Source organism: Sander lucioperca, chromosome 11, assembly GCF_008315115.2.
Source record: "Sander lucioperca isolate FBNREF2018 chromosome 11, SLUC_FBN_1.2, whole genome shotgun sequence".
NCBI lineage: Eukaryota > Metazoa > Chordata > Actinopteri > Perciformes > Percidae > Sander > Sander lucioperca.
Window position 1 is genome coordinate 26,932,260 of NC_050183.1, and position 21,010 is coordinate 26,953,269.

Genomic DNA, 21,010 nt, shown 5'->3' on the forward strand with positions numbered 1-21,010 from the left:
AAGTCCTGTGCTGATGTCATCCAGAGTCGCCTGTTAAACTTGGATTTGTATGTTCTTTCACTATAACTATGCATTTACTCTTCTCCATCTCTTCGACAGCCGATTTTGGCTTCTGTGCCCAGATCACTCCAGAGCAGAGCAAACGCAGCACCATGGTAGGCACGCCTTACTGGATGGCTCCCGAGGTGGTGACCAGAAAGGCCTATGGGCCTAAAGTAGACATTTGGTCACTGGGTATTATGGCCATTGAGATGGTTGAAGGAGAGCCTCCCTACCTGAACGAGAACCCACTACGAGTGAGTGAGAACATTTTAAATCAACTGTCCCTTTTTATTAATTTCTTTTGTTCATTTCCAACACTTTGACATGAACGTATCCCAATCGAATCATCTGTACAGTAAGTAACTCTGTTAAAAGATTCAGGTTCACTTCAGAGGCACAGTGTAATGTACATAATAAGCTATCTTAATTTATATCAAAAACTAGGGTTGCACGATATTGACAAAATGTGATATTGCGATATCGATTATGAATATTACGTTATCGATACTAATTTCTATAGTTTTAAACATATGTAAAATTACAAAAGTTAACAAATAACAATATAGTGCACAGTGAGACTAATATACGGCTCCATAGTGCTGCTGGACCACAGGTCAGTCATGAATGAAAAATATTCCATCTTTTTTTATAAAGTTGCGGGATAGCTACCTGTGAGGAATAGGTGCGGGATGGGATTTGGTACTGTTTGTCTTGTTCAATCAGAAGCTTATTGAAGCCTTTTTTATCCACTGTGTGGATGGGCATCATAATACGTTAGCATTGGTGATTTCGGTATGTCTCTTCGAGTTCTTGTCGTACTTTGTGCCACTAGCAGAAACACTCGCTAGCTAGGCTTGTTTGGTTAACTCTGGCGTATTAACTGCAACGGTTTTTTTTTGGGCTACTATCATGCACTCAGGATTCGTTCCGTTTTGTTGTCTCTATCTATTTCTTCATTTACACTGTCACTCTGTCGAAATATGCACACACGTCACGTGGTCCACTCCATAGGGTTTGTCACGTAGTGGACCCGTGCGCTGACGTGCACTAACATGTGCGAGTGGCACGGTAACCATGGCAACTGGCCAATGAAACATGACCATTATAGCATTTCAAGCTCTAAATCAAAGCCACACAGCCAACGGACGGGACGCAGCGCTCCATAAAATAAACTAAATATTGCATACTTATTGTGACACTTTTGATATAATATTGCGCAACGTGATATCGCGATAACGATATTAAGTCGATATATCATGCACCCCTATCAAAAACCTTAAATAATGAGAGTTACTAATGGGATAAATTATTTGTTTGTGTCAGGAGAGTTTGTCCTGCTCTACACATGCACTAACAGCAGCATTCAAGGAATAAGCCAGGCGTTGAAAAGTTGACTTGTTAGCAGAAGTTGTCAAGATGCAAACATATCTGTCCAGTTTGTCTGCTACCCCTGTTGAATAGGGTTTTGTATTCTAGTTGTGTACAACAACTATTGAATCAGCTTTATTGGCCAAGTATGCGTACGCATATAAGGATTATAAGTAATATACATTGTTAATATACAGATCAAATTTACTGTTACTGTAAACAGGGATACAGCTAGTGCAAGGGTGTGTGGGAGTGCAGAGTGTTGGAATAACTATTTTAATGATATACATACCAGAAGTGATTTATGTATAGTATATGCATCCACCAAAGCGTTTTTTTTTTCTTCAAGAATGCTGTGTATTTACACTGCTATAAATACCAGCAGTGTGATGTGGCGTTGGCCATCTATTCTGCGCTGAGAGCTGGAGTTTTTTTTCCGGTCACAGAGAGTTGAAAAATGTTCAACTTTTGGTTAAACGTTGCGCTCGTCATGATCCCTTTTTACTGAGCCATTCAATCCCAGTGGAGGAGGGGCGGGACAAATACCACAAAGACCAACCATCACATCCTACACAAGTGCTGAACAACAACAACAACAACAACAATGGAGAAATTAATACTGCTAGCCATATAGACCGGCAGGTCCGTCCTCTCGTGCTTCAGCATGCTCTTCATCTAGAGCAGGGGTACCGGTAGCTACCGGTAGCTCACGAGCAGGTTTCCAGTAGCTCGCCAATAGGTTTACAAACTGAGACACAGAATTACCATTTTTAGATTTTATTTTTCATATTAAAACTGAGGTAGCTAACTTTGTGGGCCACAGACGTGTAAAGTAGTAATTTTTTCTTGGACCCTTATGGGAATATTTTCAGTGATGTAGCTATAACTATGTGGGCTAAAAGAAGTGTAAAATAGTCATGAACCTTGACTTGAAGTTAAGATTGCAATTTCACCAAACAGTAGCTTCATTCAGCTTATGTGTGTTATGTAAATAAATGTAAGTGATGGGATGCAAGTAGCTCATGGTCACTTTCGTTATTTTAAAGTAGCTCTTAGATGAAGAAAGGTTGGAGACCCCTGATCTAGAGCAAGGGCCAGAGCAAGTACTCTACCTTGTGCCAACATTTTTACTTCTGCAGATCAGCAGACACTCCTAGCTGTGTGTTTTCAGCTGGGTAAAAAAACGCTTTGGTGGACACGCGCCATGTGACGGTAACACCAGCGATTGTCCGACCAATGAAAATTTGGTCAGACAAAAGCATACGGACCAACCGACTAGAAGGTCTCAGCCTAGCATGTATGCACATCAATGTACATTAATAATCCCACCTCATTTCAAACTGAACACTGCTCTTGGTGTGTTCACATTGCATGTTACAAACTTCTATGTAATCTGGATTAGAACCTCAACAGGTTATTAACTCTTGTAAACCAGTTATCCCGTATCCCCTACAGTCTGTTGTATGGCTTTGTACTCAGCTGTCATTAAGCCCTATGGAAAAGAATAGGACTTTATGGTTTTTGTGTGAATGCTGGTTTAGAAAACGGAGTGCAACACTTCCATAACACTTAATTAAAAACAGATGAGACTTTTTAAATGTCCTCGCGTTACCAGTTTGACTTGATTCACTTACTGCAAGCGAGTTATTTCTTGAGACTAGATTTCACAGTTGTTCCTTTTTTCTTTCATCTCTTAACCCTTTGGCAGGCATTATACTTGATTGCCACAAACGGCACACCCGAGCTTCAGAACCCAGAGAAGCTGTCTCCGGTCTTCAGAGACTTCCTCAACCGTTGCTTGGAAATGGATGTAGAGAAAAGAGGCGGAGGCAAAGAGTTGCTGCAGGTTAAAAACTCTTTCCTGTTATTAGATTATGTTCACTGAACTTATCTTGTGTTTTGATTAAACATGCACTTGATTCAATGGTTGTTCCCTTTTCCCTCGCCTTCTCTTTTATGATCTTTGCCCCGTGGCGCGCAGCATCCGTTCCTGAAGCTGGCGAAGCCCCTCTCCAGTCTCACACCTCTCATCCTGGCAGCCAAGGAAGCCATGAAGGGCAACCGTTAGCTGATGAAATGAGCTACCCTGCCTTCCCATGCTGTGCACAGATATGTGCCAACCATTTAGATTTCGTGCCAGACAATAGGCTGAGAGTGACTTTCCACTCTTGATGCACCAGCCTTATAAGCCCTGACAAACCTCACTGTGAAGAAGACCAAAAATATAGAGCACAACTCCACCGCTGTCCATATGAACTCTATTCTCACGTCAGAAGACAAGTCAAAACTGTTAGCTTCAGAGTCGGGCGTAGTTCTTTTGTACAACAAATCTCCTGGTGATAAGTTAGGGCTAGGCTTGTATTTAACTTGGAATGGAAAAGATGCCTAGTTCTATTTAGTTTTTTTAATCAACTGCCTTAAAGAAATGCAGATTGTTGCCTAATGTATTGTTGATTGTGTCAATGTTTCTCTTGCCATGATTTTACTACCTTTGTAATTGACCTTTTCAGCATGTCAGCAGTGTCTTAGTGATTTTGATACTTGAATTTCATACATGTCCCCCTTCTTGTTATGTAGTTAGTCTCATTCAATGAACACTCTTGCTATTTCCACATTGTCTTGTGTTTTATGGACATTTTCTCTTACCGGTTTTATAGGAAACATTTCAGTACATTCTTCATCATGAACGTGTGCTGTGATCGTGTCGTTCTACGATCGCCACACCTGACAGACCTACTGTACCAGTCTTCCCCTGTATCATTAGTCTCCTGATACCAGAGGTGCACCTTACAGGCTAATTAAAATGTTAGATTGACAGGGTTTATACTTTCTTCCTTATTGTTATTAAAAAAAATGAGTATTGTATGTTGAACTCTGTCCTTTGTGTTCTTCTGGACTAAACAAATGCGCTTTTTCCATGTGTATATTGTGTAGTTAATGTTTAGTTTGACCATATCATAGTGGTTAGCTGTCGGAGCCTTGTAAAGACAATTTGTTCTGTTTATTTTTCTTCTTCTGGACGACTAACAACCTTGTCTTCGCACTCAAATAAATGCAACTGTTTGTGCTTTTGTGATTTGAGAGTGAAAGTGATTGTTGTGCAGTAATATAATTTTATTTCCTTTCTTTTATTACCAATGTTGGCTTTATGGCTTTAAAACTGCTTTATGGCTTTAAAACTGGATTCTCTAAAGGCAGTGCAGATACAAAATGAGGATGTAGGTGACGGAGCTCGAGGTGTGAAGTAGTATGCTGCCAAAGTCGGTGTGAGTTAATTGGGCGCTTTTATTTATTTTGTTTATGTATTTTATTTTAATTTGAGACAATACAAGAAACCACAAGTGATACAAGACATAAACATGAACAGACAGTCACGAAGAGAAATAAATAAACAGGGTTCATACGTTTTGAAAAAATCTGGAAAAGTTATGGAATTTAAAAAATGCAAATTCCAGGCCTGGAAAGGTTTTGGAGACATAAAAAGACCCAGAAAGTTTTGGGAAAGTCATGGAATTTTACTGTTAAACACAGTATAATATGTGATTAATAAATGTATTTCATGTCGTCCTAACCTCACCGTTCTATTCGGGGCGCGATATTACAACTCCCACTATGAACCACATAAATTGTCATTCATTTTATTGTTCTACCTCTGAGGGTAAACTTTTAACACACATTTTTATTCTTATTGTATAATGTCGACTGCATTTTCAGGAATACATAGTCATGGAAATTTGCCGAAAAGTCATGGAAAAGTATTGCTTAAAATGCGTATGAATCCTGAATAAATAAATAAAATAAAAATAAGAGCGTTAGTAAAATAAAACTAGCAGTTGCAGTGCAAAATTAAATATTTCATGTGCTTTTTCAGTCACTTTTGAAATTCCTACCCCTATACATATTACTCTAAGCCATTCTTCTTTCAGGGATAATTGTAATAGGGACCATTCCCTTACAAAAACATCGAGCGTATTTCTTAGTACATGTGATAATCTCTCCAATGGCAAGATGGACATACATTTTTAATACCACATTGTAATATTAGGAGGATCTTCGTCTAACCATTTATGTAGTATTGTGAGGCGTGCAGCATACAAAGCGACTCTAATGTACCTGTACCTACGATCACAATTGGTATCCAGTGGGCGCTTTAATTCTGAAGTTTTTGCCCGGAAGTGTAACCGTTTTAGATGCCCGCTGAGGTCAGGCGGCTGTAGCTGTAGCTCAAAAGCCGCTGTAACGAAACTGCTACTGTATTTTTTTTTACCTTTGTGTGTAATGGCACTCCAACTGAAAGACAAAGACGCTTATCAAAGACTGAACTATCTTTACCAGGTAGGAAATAAATAAGGTAAAAGCTAATCGCTGTCATAGTAGCATCGGCAGTACTCACGTGGCTAACATGCTAGCTACTTTTTGCTAAGCAGCCCTGTAATGATTTCACTCCACCGGTTTTATCTCTTTACAGGCAGCACATTGTGTTTTATCCCAAAACCCGGAAAATGTGGAGCTGGCTCGTTTCTACTGCTTCACACAGAGGACCATTGCAAGGCGTTTAGTTCTCAGACAGTGAGTTAATTTTATTTCAATATGATCTAGTTGTTTCTTCCGTCTGTTATTGATTTTATTTTGAAGGCCGAATTACAGCAAGGCGCTGTCACTTCCGAGTGTTGACTTTATTTGCGTCCCATTTGTTTCCCTGTCACAAAGTTCTCTTAATACATTCGTGTGTCACCAAATAGACTGTATATACAGTCTATGTGTGTCACACAGGGAATTATTTATTTTGAGTCAATCCCACAAACCCCGTCCTACTACTGTTAATAACTCACTAGAGCAACACATGTATATTAATCCTAGCTGACAACAGTCTTTAGTTTGAGTATGTTTACTGAAAACTACAGAGCCAATCTGTTAATAAAAATGTACTGAGCCATTTTAAATACGGACACTTTAAAAGATAGACATTGAGGATGAGCAGCAACAAGAAAAGTATTCAATAACACCAGTCTGATCCTTTTAGTCTAACCTGTTCATAAGTAGGTTTTCAACAGGTTAGCGTGCAGTTTAGTGTCCCAAATCCCACTATGGCCACGCCAAGACCCGCCCTACGAAGCAGCTTGATTGGTTGGGGTTAGGCATTTGACCTCGAGTGGTTAAGGTTAGGATAGCTGATTGGTCAGGGGATAGGACCTGAACAAATGGTGTTACGTTACGGGGAATTTGGGACACTAAAATGCACGTATACCTTTTTTTTTCCCCAAGATATTTTTTGGGCTTTTCCGCCTTTATTTTGACAGGACAGCTAGGTGAGAAAGGGGAGAGAGGGGGGGGGAGACATGCAGGCAATTGGAAGGCAATTCGAACCCTGGACCTCTGCGTCGAGGCATAAACCTCTCAGTATATGCGCGCCTGCTCTACCCACTGATCCATCCCGGCCCCACGTATACCTTTTCAACATCTGTTAATTGTGGATTTTATTACAGAGACCCATCCGTGAAGAGAACCTTATGTAAGAAGTGCTGCTCATTGCTCATCCCTGGTGTAACTGCTTCAACAAGACAACGAAGTAAGTCGGTTCATCATTTATAGCGACAGTCCAAGTTCCTGCTGCTACCTTGCATTGCATACTGAATGTATTTAGAGTGGTGATGTCCTAAACGGCTCATTTATGCGTTTTAATCTCAATTTGTGTGAAGAGAAAGCGACACTAACCTATTTGTTAACTTGTGTCATTAGGAAAAAACAGCAGGACCCGCTTCACTGTTGTGCAGTGCCTCAGCTGTGGGCAGAGCAAAACGTTTCTGAATGATCCGGATCACTGTTTATGGGTAGACCAGCCCGAGGCTCAGCTGGAGCAACAGAAGCAGCCAGGTGACAGAGCTCAACTGGACACTCTACACCAGCCTCCCAGAGGATGGTTTCCACACACATACTGTGCTTATCTCAGTCCCTCCAGAAAAACGCGATTATGCAATTGCATACTTCAATGCATAATTAGCCAAAGTCTGCATATTTATGCGGGGGCGCATTTTTTCAAATATGGCGCACTTTCGCCGCATAAATTGCCGATTTCCACGCAAAATATGCAGGGCTTGCATGATTTCATAATCCCCGCATTTTCGTTGCAAAAAAGTCACATATCTTAGCAGACAGTTGAAAAATGTTGCGTTTACTTCACACAAGAGCAGCCATTTTCCCCTGTTGCCATGGGAACGTTATGAAGCGACGTGAACATCATCGAAAAGCTGCAAACCCCGCCATGAAGCCATGATGAAACCGCAGTTTTTTGCAAGTTCCTGCAATTTCATTGCATAAAATTGCATAAATATCCTGCATATTCCATCGCATTTTTTAAGAAAACGTGCCGCATAATCAAGGATTTTTGCCCGCAACAATCACAAAAAAATAATTTCTGGAAGGACTGTTATCTAAACAATAGTCTGCACTGAAGCATCAAGATTCGTACTATAAACCGTGTTTTTTCTTCTAAGATGTTTCCACTCCCATTGAGGCAATAAGAGGGCAACTGACCATTATTTCTTCTTTCTCTCCCACAGATCCAGGCCCCTCTGTTAAAAAACAGCCAAAAGACACAAAGCCTGATGTGTCTTCTAAACCCAGCGCTGCCCAGAGCACTGCCAGCACGTAGCAGCAGTTCTTTTTCTGACTGACATATGAAGGACTGATATAATTTTTTTTGAATATAGGTGTAACTATTATGTTACATAGATCTACAATGTTTTAGTATTTTTATTGATTTAGTAACTTCTTGGGCTCTGTGGTATCATGTTTAGTATCTTTGATGTGATTTTTAATGCCACCGACAGATGGCCACCGTGTGGCGTGCTACACATGTAGGATTTAAAGGAACACGTGTTGGTGGTGAGACTGTTTCTTTTTTTCAAAAAGTAAAACTTTATTGATGGTAATGCTTTAATTAAAAAGACGCCGACAAGAATGGAAGAATGAATTAAATGAATTCTGTACAGTAAAAAACTCTTCACCATTAACAATTTGTTGTCAGTTACTTTACTTAAAGTGCCCGTATTATGAAAAAAAAAACACTTTTTCTGGGATTTGGGGTGTTATTTTGTGTCTCTGGTGCTTCCACACGCATACAAACTTTGAAAAAAAAAAAAAAAAACCATGCTGTTTTGAGTGAGATACAGTTTCTGAATGTGTCCTGTCTTCAGTCAAAATCTGCACGGCTTTCTACGTCACTAGCCGAGACGAGGGGCCTAGGGAGCTAACCGTTAGCATGCTAGCTCGTTCTCAATGGCAAAACACTGCTACAACACACACAAATTCACCCTAACTTCCATGTCTCTGTTCTGCAGGTATTCCACACAAAGTTGGAAGTGCGCCCTCATTTAGAAGAAGTCTCCCGGCTAATCCTGCCTTGTACTACTAAAGTTAGAGAAACAGCTAGCTAGCTGATGTGATCCTTACCTAGCTACTGAGTATGTGACTGACAACAAAGATGTTACAGAAGTTGAGAGGTCTCACTCTGTAGCTAAAACAGAGAGCTCAACACACAGGGTGAAAAGAGGAGCTGCAGCAATGTGCTGTACAACAAAAATATGGTGTTTTTGGAAAATTAAACCATGTAAACCTATTCTGGCCACATTAACCCTTGTGTTGTCCTCCCGCCCGCTATGCAACATTTAGTTTTTCTCGGTCCAAATTAAGAAAAAAAACTGCCACTTTTTCCAATGTTTTTGTCACTTTTTTTTCTGCGCTTTTTTGACGTTTTTGTTGTTTTTTCCCCGACGTTTTTTAAGCTTTTTCCGTCATTTTTGTCACTTTTTTCAACGTTCTTTTATCAATTTTTTTCTCCAAATGCTATAAAATTGAATAAAACGCCCAAATTCAATGGAAGTAGTGAACTGATCATTTATTTAACTTGTGAAGAGCGTCGTATGGAACCATCCATGTTATTTTTTTTGGACATTTTGGTTGATAGAAACCCAAATGTTCTGATATATAGAAACTTTTAGAAAATGGGTCAAATTTGACCCGAGGACAACAGGAGGGTTAAAGGTTGATTTAAAAAAAAAAAAAAGTGTAGTTTCATATTTTCTTTCCTCCTTTGTCCCCTTTTGGCACTCGAGAACGTGTCTTCTGAGAATAGATTAGGTTCTTGGCAAAGATCCTTGGAATATGGCCCACGTACAAGACGAGGGCCAGAGCCATGCCTGGAAAACAAGACATTAACTGTAAACAGTGTGTTCACTTTAAAAGAATTAACACATACAGTATATTTCATTGTGATGCAGTATACCTGTGAGAGAGCCCAGCCAGTAGACCACTGCATACTCTGTGAAGGTAAAGCCAGGACAGTGGAAGGTGAGGCCATACGACAAGGAGGGATTCATGTAGGCTGAGGTGTAGCCTCTGGCTGCACAAAAAGAACAGACAAATAAGGTGTGTGTTAGTCGAACTGTATTGTGCTGATGATTTTAAACTGTTGAGCATTTTTTTTTTAAGATTATTTTTTGGGCTTTTCTGCCTTTATTTGACAGGACAGCTAGGTGAGAAAGAAGAGACATGCAGGAAATAGTCACAGGTTGGATTCGAACCCTGGACCTCTGCGTCGAGGCATAAACCTCCAAGTATATGTGTGGCCTGCTCTACCCACTGAACCAACCCAGCCACCTGTTGAGTAGTTTTAAGGGGGAGGCAGATGCATACCTTTATCAAATAACACTTGAAGCTGACTAATACCAACGTGGAGTCCAAGGAACTCATCATTTAGTGTTGTAGATTACTTCTGGTAGCTTTCTCAGCCAATAAAGGTTGCAGGTGATTTAGGCTTCCATTTAAAGTAACAGGCAACACATTTATGTAGATGTACAGAGACGGTGATCTCAGATGATACTGCACAGCGAGAAGACTGTTTGTTGCCCTGATTTCCCAACTGGGTTCCCATATTTCTATAATATTTTGTTTTATTAGCAAAAGTTTTAAAATAAAAAGTTTCTTTTTTGTAATCCAGTAATTTTCCTGCACTTATTTTCTCATATTTCAAAGCACAAAGTTTCTTTGTATGAGCCGATTTATTTTTTTGCAGTGACGATAAAGGAGGGGTTCCCCCTGAAACTTACCTGAATAGGACAGGAAAGTGAGGAGGACAGCGATTAGGGGCACTCGGATCAGAGCAGGTCTGCGTCGCAGGTTTAGAAGGACTAGATGAAAGAAGAGCGTGCATACGCACTCGGTGAAGAACCCATGAAGCACAGAGACCAGCAGGGATGTGCTGCACTCTCTAGCCATCAGGTTTTTGATCATGTGCATGTCTGTCAGCTCCAGACTCCAGTAGTATACAGCTACAAGAATGGCTAGATGGGCCCCAAGAAACTGCACTGCAACAGCAAGGAGAGTGGGCAGGATGGTGGCCTCCAGCTGCAGGAACTTGAGCACAACCAGGGTGGGATTCCCTGACGCATCACCACAGATCACACCGTGGGTCAGCAGCACCACAAACAGTATGGTAAAAGTCACATCAGGACCTAAGCCCCCGGCCCACTCGCCCACATCCACAATGGTCTGCACCTCCAGCCGACATGCCACCAGCATGAAAGAGGAAGCAAACTCCAAAATGAAGCTAAACCGTGGCCATTTTTTAAGGAGCGTTCGGACCAAGGCTGCAAAAATGACAGCAGCCACGAAGTATCCGAGAGATGCGTTCAGTCCAGACATGACTCAGATCTTCTGTCCTCTGCTGTTTCTTTTCCAAAAGAAATGAATGAGGGTTTTGACTCGACAACTCTGCTGTCTGCTTGGCAACGTGGCACATGGCAGAGACACATTTCTTATCAGAGACACGTCATGTTTTTATCCCACAACCACCTGCCAAAATACACATGGGCCTTGACACAAGGTCAGGTCAAGAAGCTGGCCTTCATTCGGTGGTCATGTGCTCCTTCAATGCTTCCTTCCCCTCTCTACAGGATAGTAACAAATGTTCTTTTTCTGACGACTAAATGGCGGAAGAGTAATTAAAATACAAATGAAAACATGCCCCCACTGGATTAAAAAAATTGCAGGATGTTAGGCTATCTTGTAGAACATACACTTTTTTACTTAGCCTAGTTGTCCAGTGCACACAAATACAATTAAGCAAACATGTTTCATCAAAAACAGGGAAATTAAATGGCATTAATTGGTCTAAAGAGTGAGGTATTTACAGTAACAATCATATTTTTAATTGTTAGTTTTACTTTAAATCTATCGAGAATAAAATTGAGATACAAATTCTCACCTATAGGCCCATATGCAGCTGGTGGTATGAAAATAGAAAATGAAAAGTCTGACATGATAAATTAAGTTTTTTTTTTTCTTTCAGAAGAAAAAGGGGTGTAGCTTGGAGGATGAGCAGGACTTGGGTGGGTAAAAAAACAAGAGGGTAAGCGAGCATCTGGAAAGCGCACCTCCTATGGGGAGATTGTAGGCTAACAAGCCATCACCTCCCGTTAGCATTCCACTGACTTCCATTCATTTTGACGTCACTTTGACAGCGAATAACTTCACACCTGAAGCGTTTAAAGACTCTATTTGTCCATTGTTTATTTCTAAAGAAACACGACAATGTATAAAAGGCTCCATTACCTTGTAACGTTATGGCTCTGTAGTAGACGTTTTTGTAAAAATAGGCTAACGATTGTGTCATAACCACGCGACTTTCTGTCACACAGTAGATAAATTACCGTATAGTACAGGAGAAGCTCTCAGGCAATCGGGGGGAACATGGAGGCATACAGTCAAGGGAGAAGCCCATAGAGAGTCCATGAAAGCATCGGAACAAAATATTTCAGCAACGTTTTGATGGATTGGAAATACTTCGGTATGGGGAAAGTGAATTCATAGGGTTAGGGTTAGGGTTAAGGTTAAGGTTGGGTGCCTTGAAGGCAGCGGTCGCAGCGCTGCCTGGAAGGAGCAGTTGGGGGCAAAAAACACCACTGAGCGAAAAGTGACTTCACTGGTCTCCGTCGAAGTCTATGGCGTCGCTGTGAACATTTCTTTTATGGTCTATGGTAAAAAAAAGAGCAGTGAACATTTCTTTTACGGTCTATGGTAAAAAAAAGAGCAGTGAACATTTCTTTTATGGTCTATGGTAAAAAAAAGAGCAGTGAACATTTCTTTTACGGTCTATGGTAAAAAAAAGAGCAGTGAACATTTCTTTTATGGTCTATGGTAAAAAAAAAGAGCAGTGAACATTTCTTTTACGGTCTATGGTAAAAAAAAAGAGCAGTGAACATTTCTTTTACGGTCTATGGTAAAAAAAAAGAGCAGTGAACATTTCTTTTACGGTCTATGGTAAAAAAAAAAAGAGCAGTGGCGTTGAGGTCCTTTTCCTTCCACACACTCAAATAGCTGGAGGAATCTTCTCCAGAGGGATATCAGTTTTGCTTTTTTCGGGAACTCCTCCACCTGGCACTCAAGATCCATACATTTCTCCATCAAGCCATCCCTGCTTTTTTACCCACTCCTCCTGCTTGTCCTTGAGCATCGTCTGTTGTTTATAGACTCCAGCAGACAGGATTTGTCCTCTCTCAGTCTCTAGGCCCTTGTTTGCCTGAGACAGAGCAGAGACAGTGTCGGTGAAACAGATAGGCTGAAGGATAAGAAACAAATAGTTGATCTTGTATACTGGGTTATGTGCCTTTTCATTTGTTTTGGGCCCTTACTTGTAAATCCATGCAGCACAAGGACACAAAATAACACGTTTCCCATATTAAAAATTAACTTTCTCAAAAAAAAATGATACTTTCAAGGTTATGTTATAATATGTTTGCACACAATGTGTTGTAGGTTGAAAGAGCCACATTCAGGGATATGACTTGAAAGGGTTGTGCATAAGATTGCTCATGTGATCAGATGTTCCCTGAGTCCACAGTGTTGGGTCTATATTCCTGCAGCTCCATCTTATTTTTATATGTATGCAATGTTTTTCTCTTAAAATACATAGAAAATATATTATGTATGCTTTCTTTTCAATGTCTAATAGCTTGTTTTTTCTGGACTTTTCATGGAATATTTGTTTCGGTAATAGAACACAACTTCTCGTGGAATCTCCTAATGTGTGTGTCCTGCTGGAACTTCTTGTTGATGTGGATGCAGAGAGGTGAGCAGCCCAAAACCTTATCCCAAACCCCACTCACTCATTGTGAATGTTACTACATAACAGGGGCGATTCTAGGATCAGACCTTTAGGGGGGCTCAGCCCCTAATGACAATGTGACAGTGCCATGCAAAACCACCTCTGATTGGCCAAAACTAAGTCCCTGTTAACCCTTTCCTTGACGGGGTTACAGGTGCATATCATTGGTGACAGCTTCAAGCCCTTTGAACCTGTAATTGTTTTTCCTCTGTCACTAACAGACAAGTTCACAAAGTCTAACTTGAAGCACTAAAATATATTTTTTTATTATTATTATTATTATTATTAATTCTTTTTTTATTTAATTTTTTTATTATTATGATTTTTAGGGGTGGCTGAGCCCCCCTAAAAAGGGTCTAAAATCGCCAATGCTACATAAACCTACTCAATTCTTCTCTGGCCTCAACAGTTGTATACTTGTTCAAGGACATGTTTACTCAACTGCGGGATGTCAGGAAATGTAATTAATGTAAGTCTAAGCTATATATTGTAAAGCTAAACCTAAAATATAGCACTAACAGTCTAAAACTGTCCTAACAACTGGCTGTTTAACTCTATCTTATTGTAACATATGAAGGAATTGTACCTCCTAACTTGTGATTGAATTATAAAGATCACATGTAAGACTAAAATCTAGGATCAAAAGATGACGATCTCCATCCACCTTTAAGGTTACAAACCTCCATGTAACAAATAAGCAATCCGCCGTTGGCATTTTCAGATCCGTATGAGTGTGCTTTCTCTCCTATAGGCAGACTTTAGCTACCGATAAACTGCACTTTGTCGTTCATTTCAGTGACAGTAAATAAGCCACGCTTTAAATTTGTTTAATGCTCTGTGATTTTCAGACCTGAGGCGGAAGTTGGAAAACGTCGACATTCTCGTGTTTGGTGTGTGCGTGTGCGTGCGTAGCGGTGGGCGAGCGAGCCAGTGAAGCGATGGCAGGGGAAGAGCAGACACTCAAAGAGGAATGAGAACTTGTCGGGGATGGCGGACAGACCTCTGACACTGTTTGTGAAGCTGTTTGCCGCTGGATTTTACGGCGTGAGCTCGTTTCTCATCGTCGTGGTGAACAAAAGTGTCCTCACCAATTACAGGTAACGCTTATGGCGGTTATAGAGTTAGTTGAGAAGCTACCATGGTAGCTAACGGTTAACCTAGCGACTGGAAGTTGTGTTGGCTATGTAGCGGTTGAGCCTATTAGCTAACGGCAACTTTTGGCTAGCGAGGTTGTGTACCGACTGAAATAGGAGAGCTTAATTTACAGTAGCATTTTAGGAAGCTATATTTTAACCTAACGTTACCACTGGTAATAAAGTAACGTTAGGTTAGCTACAACGTACTCATTCACTGGTTGTAACGGGTAACTCTGCTGTTTCAGGTTCCCTTCTTCAATATGTGTCGGAATTGGACAAGTAAGTTGAATGCTTTCTTTGTACAACGAATTTCCAAACCCACATCAGTCCTTGAAAGCAGGCAGAGATAAAGTAATGTTCTATTGAATGTGTGTGCAGATGTTGGCCACAGTGGTTGTTCTGTGGGTGGGCAAGGCTGCGAGGGTGATCAGCTTCCCAGACTGTGATGAGAGCATACCTCGCAAGGTGAGACCACCTATCCATCAGTACAATTATTATTTACAGTTTCCACCATGATCGGGACAGTGTTTTTTTTTCATTTATGTTTACCTGGTTTTACAGACGTTTCCTCTACCTCTCCTTTATGTGGGAAATCAAATCACTGGTCTGTTCGGAACCAAAAGGCTAAAGTAAGTGCTCATCTCTAAACTATCTAGGCTGAATGATGGTGAAAGGGAAGTTGATTCAGTGCCATCATGAGCTCATTGGGCATGGCTGTTGACGTTTGGCCAAGTTAAAGCAATTTCTGTCCTTTTCCGCCAGTCTGCCGATGTTTACTGTCCTCAGGAGGTTCTCCATCTTATTCACAATGCTGGCTGAGGTACTTCTTCTCAAGTAAGATTGCACGTGAAAGATAACCCATTTTTCGCAGTCATTTCCTGTGTCCTTTACTCAGTGGGACACCAAGCCTTCCTCTTTGTACTGTATTTGAGGCTTTTCTTTTACAGCTCAAAGCAGCTGGATAGAATTTCATTGCTCTGCTGTCTTTGACCTTTTGGCAGGAAGAAATTCTCCAGGCCAGTCCAGCTGACAGTATTTACAATGATCCTCGGGGCGTTCATAGCCGCAAGGTGAGTCCTACTACATCCAGGTGTCTCGGCTGTTAACCAAACCAGAATTACCTTCACTACAAAGGGTTGTCCTCTCCTGCTATATGTCCTCACTTAAGTCATATTGTCTTTAGGGTCATTAGACATAGTTATAAAACTGTAAAGGAGCCCCTCTGAAACAGCATGCCCAAAGCTAAATCATTAGTGACAGAACACCTATTTACAGCCCGGACACTTTCTTTCGCTTTCTCTCATCTCTGTCGGCAGTTCAGACCTGTCCTTTGACCTGCAAGGCTACGTGTTCATTCTCATGAACGACGTGCTGACTGCAGCCAACGGAGCCTATGTGAAGCAAAAATTAGATGCAAAGGTATGTGGCAGCGCCATCCGATGAATAGTAACCATTGTCGGGTCAGAGCTGTTTTTGGCGTTGAGCTGATGTTGGTGGATATAGAGAACCCACACTGTCCTTCAGCGTCTGGCTTAAAGGTACTCGGTGTACACAAACCCCATGGGTTGGTTCTTTTCATTCCCCACTAAGTTGATTTGATTATCACTGTTTATATCTCTTATTTGCAAAGAAAGAATCATGTATTTCTCCAGTGTATTATACAAGTTGTGCTGCTTTACTATTTATTTTTGCATGGTTTTTTTTTGCATTATTTTTAACAGTCAGGTTAATTACAGTTTAACTGTTAAGTAATAAAATGTATTGTAGCTTGTTTCAGTCGTCTCTTATGTCACATGAGCAGACTGCTCAGCTCTCGTGTTACAGCAGACTGGGTCCAGATTTAGTCTGCGATGTCTGTAAGAGCACCATCTGCTAATATGGCACAAGACAGAGGTGTGTGTGTGTGTGTGTGTGTGATGTGAGCGATTGACGGATGGTGCCACGTGAAGCGGAATCAGACATGCAAACATGAGGTTCTAGGTAGTGCAGTGGTCTGGCCATGCATGACATGTGTATGCTAGTTAGTGAGGAATGCACTCAAAGACTTGTGAATAACCCTCTCTGTTCTGGCTCTGCTTATTTTTTTCATGTTCCTGTTGCTCCCTGCCCATCTGTTTCTATGCTCTTTCTCACAGGAGCTGGGGAAATATGGATTGTTGTATTATAATGCGTTATTTATGATAATTCCCACTCTACTGTTGGCTCATGTGACTGGAGATATGCAGAAGGTAAGTAGTTTGACTTCTCTATAAGCTCTGTTTCTAATTATCTTCATTTTAAACCTCCAAATATATTCCAGCTTGGCAGATGTCAGTGTGTGATCAGTGGTTAAACCATCAAGTCTTTGAAGTTTGTTTAGTTAGTTTAGTTGGAGTTGGCACTGATCAGTTATTGCAAGGTTTAATCCTAAATTGAAGTGAGTGCCCATATGTCTAAGCATGGGTGTGTGCCGTAAATACGGGCTGTCTGTGAGTTAGTCAGTGTTGGCAGAGACCTTCTGGTTTACCCAGCTGGGGCCCAGCAGCCATGAAGGCACAAAGCTGCTATTATGCACCTAGTAGAGTTATTACAGCAGCGCCTACAGCCTCCTTTGACTGAAAAACCTCCGTAATGACACAGACTACTACCTTTTTTTATTTTAAAGCTATTGGAAACTCAGTGTTGAATTTGTAAGTATGTAAGGGTTAGTTGTATGCACTCTCTAAAATGTGATCAACTCTGCAGTGCTCAGTTAATCTAATATTTCTTTTCTTCCACTGAATGCCAGACCAGACACATCTTTAAGGAATGACTTTTGAACGGAATATTTAAACTCAAATGATTTGTAAAACACAATAGCCTACATATTTAAATGTACTTCTGTTTTTTTTTTTAAATGCTGCTATGTACATGTGTAGGTACGTCGTTTCTCATGCTGTGCTTCTCTTGTCAGGCGGTGGAATATGACGGTTGGTCAGACATGTTTTTCCTCGCCCAGTTCATCCTCTCTTGCATCATGGGGTAAGAATACAGGCCAAGGCTTGTGTGTGACGTGTGTGACGTGCATGCGTGCGCAAGGATAGTGTTTTGTGCCAGAATTGAACATCTGGATTATACCAAATATTTGTGGTGTCACCATATTATCAGTGGCTGGAATCTAGATTCTAGGCCGTTGCTTTACTGAGTGTGAAGCTCACAATGGCCCTTTGTCGACCATGTTGCATCAACATTGTGAAACTCTGACTTTGTGTTTGCAAAGTGTCGAGTCATGTGTAATATGATAACGTGGTTCTTTTGCAGGTTTGTTCTGATGTATTCTACTGTGCTTTGTACACAATACAACTCTGCATTAACAACTACGATCGTGGGCTGCATCAAGGTAAACTGCAGATTAGTGGGAAGTAATAGTTAAATGCGCTAAAAGAAAGCGAAAGAAAAACCTTAATTAGCTTCATTAATATTTCCTTCATTTTGCAGAATGTCCTGGTGACATACATTGGGATGGTGTTCAGTGGAGACTACATTTTCTCTTGGACTAACTTCATAGGTTTGAATATCAGGTATACATGGTCTATTTTCTAATTTATGCTGAAATGTCTAGTTGTCTTCATAGTATGTTTTACAAAGTGGGCTAACTGTTCAGTTGTAAGTCAAAGCCACATGCAAGATGTTACATGCACTTTTAAAACAGACAGTGATTAAAATAAAATGCAAGAACCGGGTTTCTTTCCCCATTTGAAAATACACAGCTGCAACACATGTAAATGAAAATACTAAATAGCCTATATTTAAAAAACAACAGCCCTATCTCTGAGAATGCTCCTTTTAGTTGTTTTTAACAACAATACCCGACTGAATAAAAGAGAGAGAGAAAGGGAGCGTGCGATGGACCGAAAAGACAAAAACTTTCTTTGATCATAAGGCCAAACTTACTTTACACAGTGAAGTGTGTAAGCTACACTGCAGACTGGATTCTGTACTCACAGAGTGACGGATGACTCATATGAACGGGTGCAGCGTGGCTTGCATGCACATCTGGTCTGGTCATCGCTGTTACATACATGCATAAAATGTCTGTATGATCACTGCGCTGCATTTCTATGAACTATGATGAGGCTGGCTGCACACTGGCTGCGTGGCGTGAGCGCGTCAGCTGCATGGCGTGTCCGTTTATATTTCGGCTCCTATGGTAACAGGTTAGAGCTTGCACACTGCCTGCGTGACATGCACGTCTCAGGTGCGGCTCGAGCTGCGCCGAAAACGCGTGCATGCTAGAAATAGGACCGATGCCTATTTTTCACGTGACACGCAAGTGTGTTGGAAGCATTTCCATTCAAAATAGAATACGAAAAAATGTTTATATGTAATTTTGACACAAATACATATTAATAAATGACATTTTGATGTTTGAAAGTCTCTAGGTTTTGACATAAATGCAGATATAAATGTAATTTCTAGATTTTCAAATATTGCACCTGTCAATACAGAACGAAATATTCTGTAGCCTACTTTGCCGTAAATACTGCCGACATCTTTGCTGTAATCAATGGTTATGGGAAACATACATGTGTACAGACAAGGCTAGCAGCAGCAGCGCCGCGTCAGACACTTTCTGGTGTGCAAAGACAGAACGCAGCCGCCACGCAACAGAAAAACCAAAACATGTCGAAGCGAACAACAAAAGCTTGTCTGGAAAGACGAGGAGGTGGAGTTGCATGTTTGTCTGATGATGACCGACACAGTGATAAGCACCACGGGAGCACTACCAATATCCTGAGCCTCGCAGCCCTTCAGCCGCTCCTTGAGAGCGAGAGGCAGCGGGCAGAGGAGGCTGAAGCAGACCCTCCTCTGGCCGCTGGCCGCTGCCACTCGCTCTCTCTCTTTCTCTTCATCCGCAACGTTGTCGCCTACTCTGGCTCAAATGAATAGCCTACACATGGTCATCGAACTATAGCAACCTTATCCACATTGTCGAAATCATTTAAATATTGAGCCATTACATTGAAAATATTTTAGATAACAGGAGCCTATAATTTCTGTAGCCTACTCCATAACAACAGACTACCTGGACGCCTTTTTCTCATCTCTCTCTCCACACCGCTGTCTTCAGACTTTTGCGTTTTTACCCTTTAGACAGTAACGCGATGGTGGAGCGTTTTTATGATTTCCACTCTGGAGGGTGGTTTCACTTTTTTGCGTTTTTAAGCCCCAAAAACGCTGTCGCCGTATATAAACGAAAGGCACATCCGATAAAATATTTTTCCGTTTTCACCCGCGAGCGTCATCGTGTAAACAGGGCCTAAGATACAAATGACAAGTTTATTTTCAAGTCTCGTTTTGCCTGCAACTGTCGGTGAAAGCTTTTTGTAGCCTCTCTAACATTAATCCTAAAACCTGATGCTGAAAACCAGTTTCTTAGTTGTTCAGAGTTAGATTAAATGCCAACATTAAGATGTCATTCATTGTACGGGTGTGAACTGTTTGTATTCTCACACATGGCCACTGTCTGTGTTGTTGCAGTATTGCGGGCAGCCTGGTGTACTCTTACATCACTCTCACAGAGGAGCAGTCCAATAAAGCAAGTGAAAACGCCAAGCTGGACATCAAGGGCAAGGTGGTTGTATGACGGACACACTGGATTTTATTTTTTTTATGCTGATGAACGAGAAAACTCTATTTTTAGTACGACTTTTATTTATGGAGTATTTTAGCAGCAAGGGCGTGGCGTGATGGGAATAATGTTGGGGGAAACCTCTTTCTGTGTTTGTGTGGAAATGGAGCCACACCGTCACCACGCCTCTCTTGCCGCTGCCATGGTTATGAATGCTCCAGAGGGATTGTGGGTTGGTTTTTAGATGGTGTTTTCTTTTTAAATATTTGTATTTTGATACTGTACATGTGAGCGTCGAGAACAAGGGAACATGGAACCAATATTATTTATAGTTATTTCCTGACACTTAGGCAAACTGAAAGTTAAAAGTTGGGATGACATGTTTTACTGAATACAAGAGTGAACAGCTGGAATTATCAGTTACTTAAGCATGGGTGTGTACTGATGAATCTTGGGACTATTAAATATTATATAATTACAATAATTATTTTGAAGGCACAATCCTTATTTAATGGCATTTTCTGTTTTGCTGTTAACGAGGAATGTGACTTTAGATGCCTTCTAAGCACGGTGAGATGCACTGACACTCATTATCTATTGTCTCAGTCTGTAGTATAATTTATTATTTCTGCGCATACACTTATAAGCTTGTTACAGACGAACGGTGATGCCAGTCTAGCCTGGGAAAACCGTGACTAACTTCCGGCGAAT

General features: G+C 40.9%; 4 protein-coding genes and 1 long non-coding RNA gene across 5 annotated transcripts in view; 3 read left to right on the plus strand and 2 right to left on the minus strand.

Moving 5' to 3' along the window:
* pak2b (p21 protein (Cdc42/Rac)-activated kinase 2b) overlaps window positions 1–4,486 on the plus strand; it is a 14,170-nt gene extending 9,684 nt beyond the window's left edge. The window contains exons 13-15 of the mRNA XM_031311888.2: window positions 100–296; window positions 3,119–3,256; window positions 3,392–4,486. Of these exons, the coding sequence (XP_031167748.1) occupies window positions 100–296; window positions 3,119–3,256; window positions 3,392–3,478 (422 nt within the window). The 3' untranslated portion in view covers window positions 3,479–4,486. The remainder of the gene's footprint in view (window positions 1–99; window positions 297–3,118; window positions 3,257–3,391) is intronic.
* A 1,081-nt stretch (window positions 4,487–5,567) lies between these two features.
* On the plus strand, window positions 5,568–8,395 carry rpp21 (ribonuclease P 21 subunit). The gene is made up of 5 exons (XM_031311996.2): window positions 5,568–5,745; window positions 5,879–5,979; window positions 6,897–6,979; window positions 7,150–7,284; window positions 7,971–8,395. The coding sequence occupies exons 1-5, from the start codon at window positions 5,689–5,691 to the stop codon at window positions 8,060–8,062; spliced, it is 468 nt and encodes a 155-aa protein (XP_031167856.1). The 5' UTR covers window positions 5,568–5,688; the 3' UTR covers window positions 8,063–8,395.
* aqp12 (aquaporin 12) lies at window positions 8,393–11,250 on the minus strand. The gene is made up of 4 exons (XM_031311760.2): window positions 10,518–11,250; window positions 9,695–9,811; window positions 9,454–9,608; window positions 8,393–8,452 (listed from the first exon to the last, which is right to left on the minus strand). The coding sequence occupies exons 1-3, from the start codon at window positions 11,110–11,112 to the stop codon at window positions 9,484–9,486; spliced, it is 837 nt and encodes a 278-aa protein (XP_031167620.1). The 5' UTR covers window positions 11,113–11,250; the 3' UTR covers window positions 8,393–8,452; window positions 9,454–9,483.
* A 1,594-nt stretch (window positions 11,251–12,844) lies between these two features.
* Window positions 12,845–14,392, minus strand: LOC116058840. Its single transcript, XR_004107134.1, has 2 exons — window positions 14,254–14,392; window positions 12,845–13,027 (listed from the first exon to the last, which is right to left on the minus strand). It is a non-coding gene; the product is annotated as an uncharacterized LOC116058840 (long non-coding RNA).
* On the plus strand, window positions 14,383–21,010 carry LOC116058838 (UDP-N-acetylglucosamine/UDP-glucose/GDP-mannose transporter-like). Its single transcript, XM_031311759.2, has 12 exons — window positions 14,383–14,670; window positions 14,955–14,988; window positions 15,088–15,174; window positions 15,271–15,338; window positions 15,472–15,543; window positions 15,711–15,779; window positions 16,026–16,128; window positions 16,845–16,937; window positions 17,642–17,709; window positions 17,989–18,067; window positions 18,166–18,248; window positions 20,209–21,010. Exons 1-12 carry the CDS (start codon window positions 14,561–14,563, stop codon window positions 20,312–20,314), a joined length of 972 nt encoding a protein of 323 aa, XP_031167619.1. The 5' UTR covers window positions 14,383–14,560; the 3' UTR covers window positions 20,315–21,010.